Source organism: Choristoneura fumiferana, chromosome 10, assembly GCF_025370935.1.
Source record: "Choristoneura fumiferana chromosome 10, NRCan_CFum_1, whole genome shotgun sequence".
NCBI lineage: Eukaryota > Metazoa > Arthropoda > Insecta > Lepidoptera > Tortricidae > Choristoneura > Choristoneura fumiferana.
Genome location: NC_133481.1, coordinates 17,250,199 through 17,263,098, shown reverse-complemented (window position 1 = coordinate 17,263,098; position 12,900 = coordinate 17,250,199). Strand labels below are relative to the sequence as shown.

Genomic DNA, 12,900 nt, shown 5'->3' with positions numbered 1-12,900 from the left:
GGATCGCCCCGCAGGACGGAACTCTTCAACGACTTATGGCATCCACGTAAAACTTAGTACGGAGACTAGTTAGGGTGACACTTACTGTGAGAACGTTCTACGGTGGATCGGGAATCAAATCTTTCGACTATACACGTATGTCTATAGCAGTTTATAGTAGATAAAGGAACAGTAATGCAAACGCGAGCTAGATTTGATACATTTATTAATAAACGTTAATAATTAGTAAGGTATCGACATAAAAAAATTGAGATTCTGATATCCTAATATAGGAAACCGCAAAAAATTACAAAAATACAAATCGAAATGAACGACATATTCAGTCACAAGTTATGTCTCAAGTACATATCTATAAAATTAAATTCAAAAAATCCAAATACAAATGTGAGTTTGGCAGCTAGCACTAATTTTAGCGAGGAATTTCCACAATTTACATGATTAATTTCAAAGACTAGTCATTAATATTTCATCATCCACAGATCATCCACTGTTGGACGTAGGCCTCCCCCATAGGCCTCCAGTTGGTTCGGTTGGAAGCAGCCTGCATCCACCTTGAACCCGCGGCTTTAATATTAATTATTTAGCAGGAGCTGATGTCGGGCAGCGGTTTGTTCTGGCAGTGGTTGCGCCAGCCGTACCACGCCATGAAGCCGTGCCGTTTGAAGATCTTCTTCGCGCACTTCGAAGCCTTGGAAATGTCATCAGTCGTCACATCTGTAAGTTAAATCTTTATTATTTTGTGTCCACAATATGAGTTCAGTAATTTTTTACACCCAAGCCAAAGCTATTTTGGTCCTAACTGTCTGAACTCTAAAACGTCCACTCTACTAAAAAGTCTACTCTGTTGACACGTCCACTATCGAAATAAATGCACAGTTTGCCAAAAGAGTTTTAATTTTTCCTACACACCAACTAGATCGGGACCCTCGGGTGCCAACGAATATGGTTTATAAAACCGGCCAGGAGCGTGTCGGACACGCCCAAAATAGGGTTCCGTAGCCATTACGAAAAAATTAAGTATTTTTTTTTTAAGGATTTCGTATTTTGTACGGAATCTTTCAAGTTTAGGTATATTTTTTATTTCAAGCAAACTTAGCCGTTATAGTTTTCCTTGAAAGTTTGATATACTTACTACCATCCTGATTTTTTTCAAATTTTTCCACCCACCGGTTTAGATTTTAGAGGGGACGCTCGATTTTTATGACAATTTGCACTTTAAAGTTGAATATTTCGCAAAAATATCACTGAATCGAAAAATCGTCTTAGCAACCCCTAATGGTTTTAAAAGACCTATCCAACGATACCCCATACTATAGGGTTGGATGAGAAAAAAAAATCACCCCCACTTTACGTCTATGGGAGGTACCCTAAAAAAAAATATTTTTGAATTTTTAATTGTACTATTTTGTCGGCATAGTTTATTTATATATCCGTGCAAAATTACAGCTTTCTAGCATTGATAGTCCCTGAGCAAAGCCGCGGACGGACAGACAGACAGACAGACAGACATGGCGAAACTATAAGGGTTCCGTTTTTGCCATTTTGGCTCCGGAACCCTAAAAATGGCCCCTGCCCTGCGGCATGATACCAAAGATGTTGGCCTCATTTCCCCGCTGGATCGTAAGACTCTCTCTGATTACCAGGACCACGGACCACGGGTCTCGACGCCGAAACGTACAAAATTATATTCGGCACCGAGACCACTGTACCTATTTTCCGGCTTAACTAAACTTATTATTTTTAGTGTTATTGAAAATATCGGACTTTCGTCACAGGAAAAGTGATAAGTAGTACAGTTACCAGCGCACCAATATGTGACTCTGCAAAGCATGCATAAATATCTGATACGACTCTATTTCTAGGGCCGCGGCCGGTAGGAGGTGTTAGATATTTTTGCATGTTCTGTGGCAGATATTATTACAGGTGACTCTACTACTGGTACTAACATGAGGTCGCGAATCCTGGGTATTGGCGGGTCAAAATTATTTTCGTTGTCTTATTTTTATCCACGGAAAAAAATGACGAAGTAGAATTTTTTGTACGAATTTGATTTTTTGTACGAATTTTTCTCTAGTTAAATATAAGTTAAATAGAAAAAGACACCACTGGCACCACTTTTTTTATTTGTTAGTTAGAAGACATAAATGCCATGATTTCGTGATAGAGTGGACAGAAACAAGGCAATGAAAATATTTTTTACCCAGGCCCTTGTGTGCCCTTGTGGGAATGACGGTACCGGTTCTAGTAAGCGCACACCTTGGGTAAGTAAGCTTACCAGCACAAGTGACGTTGCAGTCCTTTCCAGCGGTGCCAGTTTTGCTGCACCAGTACTTGTCGTTGATCTGGAACAGTCCGTAGTCGCGGGAGCCGTTCTTGTTGACGCGGCCGAGCTGGTGCGTGCGGCTGTGGCTCTCATTCTCCACCAGACATACCCCTGGAAAATAAATTAATATTTAATCCTTGCACAAACTTGTGAAGCAATTCGATGAAATGTTTGAAGTTCTCAAACGGCACTGGGCCCGCGTGGGAGCTACGGCCCGAGGCCTGTGCCCTGCAATGGGATGTACTTATAAAGGCCGAGATGAAGGGCTGATGATGTATGTTTAATTCTTTACTGTGCATAAATCACGTAAAATTACCAGACAACAAAAGAAACAGACGTACAAACTTATTACTCAAAGGGAACTGTTCTTCCCTCGTAAGTCCTGACTTTTTTTAACATACATATAGTTCTATTGCATAAGAAAGTACTAGTAAATAGTAAATTATTAGCGATTTTGTATTGTAATTCACTATACTTATTAGCTTGTACAGTCACCAGCATTAATATCTGCCACAGCGGAGCGTGCAAAAATATCTGACACGTCCTTCCGACCCTAGAAATAGAGTCTTATCAGATATTTATGCACGCTTGTTGTCAGATATTGGTGCTGGTGACTGTACCTACTTTATTTATTATGCAATTCATCATCATCAGCATCATCTCAGCCGCAGGACGTCCACTGTTGAACATATGCCTCCCCCATAGACCTTCAGTTGCTTCGGTTGGCAGCGGCTTGCATCCACCGTGAACCCGCGAATTATGCAAAGTGATAGTGAAATTCTAATGGGCCGGCCAAGACCGTCTCCGCAGGATGGAATTTCTGAACGATTACTGGTATCTTGAAACTTAATAAGTAGGCACAAAAACAGAAATGGAATCAAGAATGAAATTTTTACCAATAACAGAACATTATAAACGCGTGCTTGAGTGACGTTAGGTAATTTATCAGTGGTTTTGATAATTAACAATGAACTATAATTACACCAATTTAACGCATTCTACTTATTACGGTTACGTTGTTTTAATATTGTTCAGTAATTGTAAGAGAAAAGCAGCACAAACGTATAAATCTATAAATTATAATAAGTTTTTGGTAAAAAAATATTTTTAATACAAGCTTCTTTTTGCTGACTCTACTTTTAGTTGACTGTATTTGTTTTGTCACCCAAACTACATTTGCATACCAAATTTCAAGTCGATGCCATTAACCGTTGAAGAGTTCCGTCCTGTGGAGACGTTCCTGGCTGGAATACCAGGATGTCACTACTAGATTATTGTATAGTCACACAATTTACATAAGTAGGTATACCAAAATTTCAAGTCAATCCAACCACTGGAAGTTGGTCGAATTTAACTTGCAAGATTTGATTACAGACAGACAGACAAAGGGGCAGGTGAAACTAAATAAAAGCTTGTAAAAAGCACTTACAGTCTCTCATCTTGTCTTCAGGGAACCCTTGAGCTCTCAGCTCTCTCACCAGCTGACACCTGTTGAACTCTTTGGCCTGACACGCCACGACCACCAAAGCGAATATCAAAAACTTCATCATTTTTTTAAAGCTTTTTTTTTAACTTGAAGAAACAAGTGGCTTGGAATACTAGGCCAGTATGATGAAGTTATAAATATGGCGGGTTTATATACTGGCATTGTACAGATAAACTTTGTAAAAGGGGATTCCTCCCGGCTTGATTGCGACCCGAGTCATGCGCGAGCGCAGCCGAGCGATTCTACGGATGTAAGGAACAATAACAATACTAATGCATTGGTTTTTGAAGACCAACATGTAACAATAATGTGAGATTACTATAAAAAGCTGGCCAATATTACTTCAACGTATTATTAATTTTTGATTCCAAGCGCTTGTTTTACAATTTGTTGCTAAATTTAATGTGACAGATGAGTGATGCCGTCTTCTTTTGTTTTATCCGAATAAACAGAGACGGCATCACATTTATTTGTCACATAACATTTATCAATGAGTGGTAAAACAGGCACTTAATGTATTTTGTCGATACAAAATATATCATAACTAAACTGAAGTGTTTATTAGACTTTTCTACCTTGAGTTAATTTTAAAAATCACACAAAATTAGAATGGATGAAAAACATATAATAATATTTATAAGAGCGTGTATAAATAAGATTCCAAAACTTAAGCTAATGTACCTAACAAGTACTCGTATGAAGCAAAATATACATATATTTTTCCTAGTTTAGTTTAATTAATTCTGCATACTGAATCGTGACAAACCCCGGCTCACACCTCTGAGTTTTTAGAAATTCATGTGCGAAATCACATTTGAAATATACCACGAGGTAAACGGTGAAGGAAAACATCGGGAGGAAACCTGCACAAACCAGCAAAGCAATTCAATGGTGTGTGTGTGAAGTTCCCAATCAGCACTGTGCCCGCGTGGGAACTACGGCCAAGGCCCTCTCATTGTGAGAGTTGGCCTGTGCCCAAGAGACGTATATATAGGCTGGGATGATGATGATGATGATGATGATGATGATGACTGAACAAAACGATCACAATAGTGTCTAAACAAACTATTGCCTTCAAGCATTGAATATTTAACTTGACTACAACGGCAAAACATCTATATCCATACTAATATTATACATGTGAAAGTGTGTGTGTTTGTGTGTTTGTATGTTTGTCCGTCTTTCACGTCGAAACGGAGCGACGGATTGACGTGATTTTTAGCATAGAGATAGTTTATGGGCCAGAGAGTGACATAGGCTACTTTTTATCCCGGAAAAATCCACAGTTCTCGAGGGATCAGCGCGCGATAACCGAATTCCACGCGGGTAAAGCCGCGGGAAAAAACTAGTTCATCATCATTGTACCCAAATAAACATTAAAACATTAAAACATCATCATCCCAGCCTATATACGTCCCACTGCTGGGCACAGGCCTCCTCTCAGAACAAGAGGGCTTGGGCATAGTTCCCACGCGGGCCAGTGCGGATTGGGAACTTCACACACACCATTGAATCGCTTCGCAGGTTTGTGCAGGTTTCCTCACGAAAAACTAGTTATTAAATACAAAAGTCTTAATTCTAGCCACGATCGTGCATCTCAGTCACGACATTGTTAGTAAAAATGGTTTGGTTTATTTACATTATGTAGATTCACCCAGCCATAAACCGTTGAGGAAGATTGTTTTTGTTTTGCTTCGGTTAGGCATACGTATCATAATATTTGTTATCGACGCTTTCAGAATATTTCAACGAGCAATTTATATTTTGATAAACGTTCAAATATTTAATTTTTTAAACTAAATAAAAAATAAATTCTCAAACAAAAATGTTTTGGATTATCATCCCCTACAAGTTTAGGATGATTTTTTCTTCTCTATTCCGGTTGCAAATTTTCGAAAAGTATTAAGCTTCTAAATCTAAGTACTAACTTTCGCTGGGCCAAGTGGGTGTTGGTAACCAGCAAACTACGTAAAAAAAAACAATGACCGCAGTAGGTATAATCGTAAGGTAGGTAGGTCAGTCTTCGATTTCGGGCTTCTAATAGACTCTCGTTCGTAATCCCTTATTTACCGCCCTTAAGACACAATGTACTATGTAGAGACGCTGTACAATTCTCCATACAAATAATTTACGCCGTCGCTATTGAGTACGGGCACTGTAGGTAAACTCATGGTAGTGGTACTGATGGAAACGATGCTTTAGGTTCATTTTCGGTTGCCGGTGCTTTAGTTTAATTTAGACACAACAAACCGACTTGAACGCGTTCGCTTTCATTATGGTAAATATAATTATTGTTGACGACGCACTCACACGGACCTACCCTTTTTTATTTAATGTTATTTTTTCAAATTTGAGGGTGTAGTTTCTTCATTCACTGTTAGAGGTCGATTGCTATGACCTGTCAGTCTGCACGCATCTCGCGACTAGATCGCATGTCTTTTCTGTATCAAATTAGTGTTACAAGGTTCTATGTGTACTCATTAAAACTGTGCATATTAAAATAAACAGCGTGTTCGTTTTGACAAGGTGTGTTTTTACTGAAGAGAACCCAGTTGCCTACAAAGTTGGTCTTCGAACCGCATCTACATGTTTAACACGCCTCAAGCTATGGTAAAAACACGCAGTACAACGCGAAAGGAGCTACTGAGGATGGAAGAAGGACAAGAAGTCAGTACTTGTGACGGCAAAAACGCACACACGAGCCAACACTGCGAAGTAGCGGACAAGATGGCGGCTCATAGTTCGGAACCGAAGGGTAGCTTATTAAAATCTGAACCGGTTGTGCAGCCACGCCCCGAGCACTCTTTGTCGGTAGCTAAATCCAGAAGATCCTCAACAACTTCTACAGAAGCGCGCAGAATAAGATTGCTGTTTGAAGCAGAACAACAAAAGGCAGCCATTAAGATGCAACTTATTGATAAAAGGCTAGCCGCAGACCTAGCCGACCTAGAAGATGAAAGATACAGTTCACACGAAAGCATTGAAGTTACACGGCGAAATGTTGAGCAATGGATGGAGGAAAATGCGAAAGGCCACGTCACGGAACCACCACAGTCACATCTGGAACCGCCACAACCGCAGCCGCAGCCAGCCCCCGGATATGGTATGAGCACGGGCAACCTGCACAAGGCGGACGCTGACGCGTCAGATAGAACTATCCAGATGCTTGCATCGGCGGTCCAGAACCTCACGACTTCTTCTGGTCATCACAAGCCGAACGCTAATTTGTTAAGCCGTATCTGTACACCAAGAGACTTACCTGAATACCACGGTGATCCTCTCGATTGGCTGCAGTTCAAACAAGCGTACGAAGAATCGACAGACGTCTGTAACTTTAGCCCTAAGGAAAACTTATGGAGACTACGTAAGTGCCTGCGCGGACCTGCAAAAGAAGCGGTGTCAGCTTTGCTCATTAGTGCTTCATCACCCGATAAAATAATGGCAACGCTTCAACTGCGCTTCGGAGATCCAGACTGCATATTAAATAGGCTCGTGCTAGATATCAAGAAACTCCAGCCTATCTCACATGATTACCAGAAAGAGATCGTCATTTTCTCCGTGAAAGTACAGAATTTTGTTGAAGCAGTAAAAGTGGTGGGGCGCGAGGAATATATTCAAGGTATGAGCATTGTGCCATTACTCTTATCTAAACTTCCCACCTTACTCTTGTCGAAGTGGTCAGACTACAGCTTTCCATTAATTAACAGTGGAATTAATAAGTCGCGTCTAGATATTTTATCCGACTTCTTAAATATGGAAGCTATGAAAATTGCTACCACTGCTAATATACATCACACGCTGAGTTACCGCTCCGATCAACATAAATACAAGCATCACGATACGAATAACCGGCCGCAAGTTGTATTACTACAAACCGAAGAACCAGTCAGCGGCGACAATAATAAATGCAACTTTTGTCGTAAATCGCAATGCCGCAAACTATCTGAATGTAAACAATTCAAGAAGGCGTTACGTAAGGTTCGGTGGCAGTACGTAAAACGCAACGGTATTTGCTTCAAATGTTTAGATTCACGTCATGAAAGAGAAACATGTCCTGCTCCGGTGTGCGACAAGGAAGAGTGCGGCCGAGCGCACCACAGAATGCTGCACTATAATGTAAACAATAACAGTCAGGGAGGCAGCCCGGGCCAGGCGGCGGCGCGCGAGCGCGACTCGCAGTCAGCTGATGCGCCCGCCCCGGAGGTTGTAACGCATGTCAACCTATCTTGTAATCGAGTGCTGCTTAAAGTTGTGCCGGTTCGCATCCACACTGCCGACGGCGCCGTGATACATAGCAGTGCCTTGTTGGACGACGGATCTACTGTGACTTTAATCAGCGCCGCGCTGGCCGAGCGCGCTGGGCTGCGCGGCCGCCGGGAATCAATGCGCGTGTGCGGGCCGTGGAGTGAAAGTGAAATAGTTTGCGATAGCACGATACTGGAGTTACGACTTTCTGATATAGACGATAAGGTTCATTCTATAAAAGCGCGAAGTGTTAACGATTTAAGCCTACCCGAGCAAAACATGTCGGTAATCGATTGTAATAAATATAATTATCTTAGGAATATTAAACACAACTTATGTAATTCTGTAGGTAAACCAGAGATGTTAATAGGTCAAGATAATTATCACTTAATGTTACCTTTGCAAATTCTAACTGGTAAACCGTGTGAGCCGTCTGCAACACTTACGCCCCTAGGTTGGTGCATTCATGGTAACGTGGTCGTACGCGGGACGGCGGGGGCCGCACGTGCCGCGCTGTGTATAGCGAGCGCGGGCGCCAACGCGGGCGCCGCGGGTGCCGCGCTGAGTACAGCCGGCGCGGGCGCCGACACGGGTGCCGGCGCGGGCGCCGCGATGCAGTGGCCGCTCGCTATGAGCACGGGCGCCAACGCGGACGCCGCGGGTGCCGCGCTGAGTACAGCCGGCGCGGGCGCCGCGACGCAGTGGCCGCTCGCTATGAGCGCGGGCGCCAACGCGGGCGCCGCGGGTGCCGCGCTGAGTACAGCCGGCGCGGGCGCCGCGATGCAGTGGCCGCTCGCTATGAGCGCGGGCGCCAACGCGGGCGCCGCGGGTGCCGCGCTGAGTACAGCCGGCGCGGGCGCCGACACGGGTGCCGGCGCAGGCGCCGCGATGCAGTGGGAGACGCGCGCGCTTCGCGACCTGCACGAAGAGGTGCGGCGCGCGTTCGCCCTGGACGCCGCCGGCGTCACAAGTAGGCCCCGGCAGAACGCGGACGACGCCCGAGCGGTTGAGCAGCTGGAACGTTCGGCCGAGCTGGTCGACGGCAGGTGGCGGGTCGGCTTGCCGTGGAAGGACCCTGAGTGCGCGATGCCCGACACCATGCCTGACGCTCTTAAACGATTAAGAGGGATCGAACGCAAAATGGCACGCGATCAGCAATATGCTGACAGGTACGTAGAAAGGGTACATCATTTATTTGAAAACGATTTTGCCAGGGAATTGGAAGATACTCGGCGCACGCAAAGGACGTGGTATTTGTCACATTTTGGCGTCGACAACCCAAACAAAAAAAAGTTGCGCCTGGTGTTCGATGCGGCGGATAGCACTAATGGTACGTGTTTAAATGACTATCTGCTCAAAGGGCCGGATCTGCTCACCTCTCTGTGGGTATCATGCTACGCTTCAGGGTAAACAGAGTAGCAGTCACAGGGGACATAAAAGATATGTTCTTAAGGATTCAGATTCGGCCACAGGACCAGGACGCGCTGAGATTTTTATGGCGGAACAATCCTACGGAACCCGTCAAAACGTATGTAATGACATCCCTTATTTTTGGTGCCAAATGCTCACCCTTTGTCGCGCAGTTCATAAAGAACAAAAACGCTCGGCGCTATGAGTCATCGTCGCCGGCCGCAGTCAGCGCCATTTGCGACTCGCATTACGCCGACGACTACATCCAGAGTCTGCCGGACGAGGCCGCCGCCATCGATATGGTCAAAGAAGTCACCGAAATTCACAGGGCTGGGGGATTTGAAATTCGTAACTGGACGAGCAATAGCTTATCAGTGGTAAACAGCGTGCCAAAAGAGACCCTAGGAGCGGCTGCCGTAAAATTCAAAATCGATCAACAGCTTGAAGGCGAGCGCACGCTCGGCTTGATCTGGTTCCCGGCGACCGACGAGCTAGGTTTCGACGTTTCGTTCAAGCGCATTCCGGACGACGTTATTCAAGGTACTCGGAGACCTACAAAACGTCTCATGCTCCGTGTCGTTATGTCTGTATTTGACGTGTTTGGTTTTCTGTCGCCCTTTACTATACAGGGCCGAATTATGTTGCAGGATACATGGCGCTTGAATATAGGTTGGGACGATTTTCTTCCGGACGTCATTCATAAAAAATGGTGTAGGTGGCTCGATTTGCTTAAAGTTGTAGGTACAATTCGTTTGCCGAGATGGTATGCGGCGAGCAGGGACGGCGCTGCAGGAGTGAGCGAGATGGAGCATCAACCGGTCGGCGGCGTAGCGGGCCGGCCGCCGCTCTCACCTGCTACGCGCTGCTACGACTCCATAACAGGGGACGGCGCTACGCGCGCTACGAAACCTCAGGCATCTGTAGCGGGCGATTCAAGTTATAATAATTTACAATTACATTTATTTAGTGATGCTTCGCTGCAAGCTATGTCTGCGGTTGCGTATTTACGCTGGAATAATAAGGGTAAAATATTAATGGCCTTTGTAGCCAGCAAGGCGCGGGCGGCACCGCTCAAGGCCACGACCGTGCCGCGCCTCGAGCTGCAGGCGGCCGTGCTGGCAGCGCGGCTGGCGGACGCGGTCGGCAGGGAGCTCAAGCTACCTATAGCTCGGCGTTACTTCTGGTGCGATTCGAGTACGGTGCTTCACTGGCTGAATAATAACACGCGTAGCTACAAGACGTTCGAGGCTAACCGACTCGGTGAAATAGACGATCTCACTAACTTGGCGGACTGGCGGTACGTACCGACCGCTTTGAACGTAGCTGACATAGCTACTAGAGACGCGTTTAAGCATGATTCCCTTTTAAAGGAGTGGCTTAATGGGCCCTCATTCCTGTACGACGACGAGTCTCGCTGGCCGCTCAACATTTTGGAACCTGAAAACAAAGAGACTTTTAAAGAATGCATAAATGTTGTTCTAAACTTACCTGCAGAGCAGCCGGTCCCGGACCCCGAACGCTTCTCCTCCTGGTTGCGATACCTTCGATCTGCTGTGGCGGTCTTGAAATTTATAAATATCTGTAGAGGTATCCGTGGCGACGAGTGCGCTCTCATGGAGCGAGCGGAGCTGTTGGTGCTGCGGCAGGCGCAGGCAGAGTCGTTCGGCGGCGATATAGCAACGCTCCGGGCTGGTAAGTGTTTACCGCGCGAAAGTAGGCTACTAACGCTGTCGCCTTACCTGGACGATGACGGCGTGCTGCGCGTGGGCGGCCGCATCGATGCCGCGCTTGACGTGCCGCTGGAGACGAGAAGGCCGGTTATTCTTGACGGAAAGCATCCGACGGCACGGCTTTTAGTTAAGCACTACCACATCAAAGCTGCTCACGGCAACCAGGAGGCGGTCGTGAACGACGTCAAGCAGAGGTACTGGGTGATACGATTGCGACCCACCGTGAAGAACGTCGTGTCTCGCTGCATGTTTTGCCGCTTGCGAAAGGCAAAACCCGAGCCGCCTCGCATGGGCGACCTGCCTGCCGCGCGCGTGGCGCATCACCAACGACCCTTCACCCATTGTGGGGTCGATCTTTTCGGCCCTATGGAAGTCGTGGTGGGCCGGCGCAGGGAGAAACGTTACGGCGTTCTGTTTACGTGCTTAACCGTCCGTGCGATACATATAGAACTCGTGCATTCGCTCACCACGGACTCGATGATAATGGCGCTACGTCGTATGGCGTCGCGACGAGGTTGGCCGCGACATATTTATTCCGATAACGGAACAAACCTAAGAGGCTCGGACACGGAGCTTAAAAGGGCAGTCGAGGACATAGACGATGAGGCGCTGAAAGCGGAGGCGGTGAACAACGGGGCGCATTGGAGCTTCATACCCCCTGCAAGCCCCCATTGGGGGGGGGCGTGGGAGCGCCTTATTAGAAGCGTAAAGACCTCATTGAGGGTCATACTCAAGGAGCGAGCCCCTCGGGACGAAGTTCTGGCCACTCTTCTTGCGGAAGTGGAAGGTATGGTAAACGGGCGCCCCCTAACACACGTGTCGGTGGAGCCGGGATCGTCTGAGGCCTTAACTCCTAACCATTTCCTTTTAGGTTCATCGGCAGTCTTGCCGACGTTGGGGTCATTCGATGACTCCGACCTGTTTCTCAGGAAACAGTGGCGGAAGGCCCAACGGCTCGCCGACATGTACTGGCGACGTTGGGTAAGGGAATACCTTCCGCAACTGTTGCCTAGGAGCAAGTGGCAGCGGGAGCGCAGAGGGCTGCGTGTGGGTGACCTGGTGCTGGTGGCGGACCCGGCCGCGCCGCGCAACGGGTGGCCGCGCGGGCTGGTGCAGCGCGTGACGCCGGGCCGCGACGGCCGCGTGCGCCTGGTAGAGGTGCGTACGGCGGGCGGCGTGCTGCGCCGCTCCGCACAGCGCGTCGCCCCCGTCCCTATGGGTGATGAGTGCTGACCAGCACTGGGGAGGGAATGTTGACGACGCGCTCACACGGACCTACCCTTTTTTATTTAATGTTATTTTTTCAAATTCGAGGGTGTAGTTTCTTCATTCACTGTTAGAGATCGATTGCTATGACCTGTCAGTCTGCACGCATCTCGCGACTAGATCGCATGTCTTTTCTGTATCAAATTAGTGTTACAAGGTTCTATGTGTACTCATTAATACTGTGCATATTAAAATAAACAGCGTGTTCGTTTTGACAAGGTGTGTTTTTACTGAAGAGAACCCAGTTGCCTACAATTATATTTATAAATAGGTTATAGGTTTTGCAGCTGGTAGGACCCTGTGCAAGGTCCGCCCGGATTGCTACCACCATCTTGCTCGCTAATCCTGCCGTGAAGCAGCAGTGCTTGCACGGTTGTGTTTCGGCGTGGAGAGGAAGACAGCCGGTGAAATTACTAGCACTTGAGGTATCCCATCTTAGG

General features: G+C 46.5%; 3 protein-coding genes across 3 annotated transcripts; 2 read left to right on the top strand and 1 right to left on the bottom strand.

Moving 5' to 3' along the window:
• Positions 1 to 188: 188 nt before the first annotated feature.
• LOC141432205 (lysozyme-like) lies at positions 189 to 3,931 on the bottom strand. Its single transcript, XM_074093716.1, has 3 exons — positions 3,753 to 3,931; positions 2,276 to 2,434; positions 189 to 714 (listed from the first exon to the last, which is right to left on the bottom strand). Exons 1-3 carry the CDS (start codon positions 3,871 to 3,873, stop codon positions 581 to 583), a joined length of 414 nt encoding a protein of 137 aa, XP_073949817.1. The 5' UTR covers positions 3,874 to 3,931; the 3' UTR covers positions 189 to 580.
• A 2,527-nt stretch (positions 3,932 to 6,458) lies between these two features.
• On the top strand, positions 6,459 to 9,464 carry LOC141431778 (uncharacterized). The gene is made up of 2 exons (XM_074092957.1): positions 6,459 to 8,301; positions 8,509 to 9,464. The coding sequence occupies exons 1-2, from the start codon at positions 6,459 to 6,461 to the stop codon at positions 9,462 to 9,464; spliced, it is 2,799 nt and encodes a 932-aa protein (XP_073949058.1).
• On the top strand, positions 9,465 to 12,427 carry LOC141431777 (uncharacterized). Its single transcript, XM_074092956.1, has one exon. It carries the CDS (start codon positions 9,497 to 9,499, stop codon positions 12,425 to 12,427), a length of 2,931 nt encoding a protein of 976 aa, XP_073949057.1. The 5' UTR covers positions 9,465 to 9,496.
• The last annotated feature ends 473 nt before the right edge of the window (positions 12,428 to 12,900 follow it).

Excerpts from the sequence above, each read along its gene's own strand:
- LOC141432205 (XM_074093716.1), bottom strand. The coding sequence starts at position 3,873 with ATGATGAAGTTTTTGATATTCGCTTTGGTGGTCGTGGCGTGTCAGGCC. Across the intron at positions 2,435-3,752 it reads TGAAGACAAGATGAGAGACT|GGGTATGTCTGGTGGAGAAT; the intron begins GTAAGTGCTTTT and ends TTTATTTTCCAG. Across the intron at positions 715-2,275 it reads CTGCAACGTCACTTGTGCTG|ATGTGACGACTGATGACATT; the intron begins GTAAGCTTACTT and ends TTTAACTTACAG.
- LOC141431778 (XM_074092957.1), top strand. The coding sequence starts at position 6,459 with ATGGAAGAAGGACAAGAAGTCAGTACTTGTGACGGCAAAAACGCACAC. Across the intron at positions 8,302-8,508 it reads TCATTCTATAAAAGCGCGAA|GTTGGTGCATTCATGGTAAC; the intron begins GTGTTAACGATT and ends TTACGCCCCTAG.
- LOC141431777 (XM_074092956.1), top strand. The coding sequence starts at position 9,497 with ATGTTCTTAAGGATTCAGATTCGGCCACAGGACCAGGACGCGCTGAGA.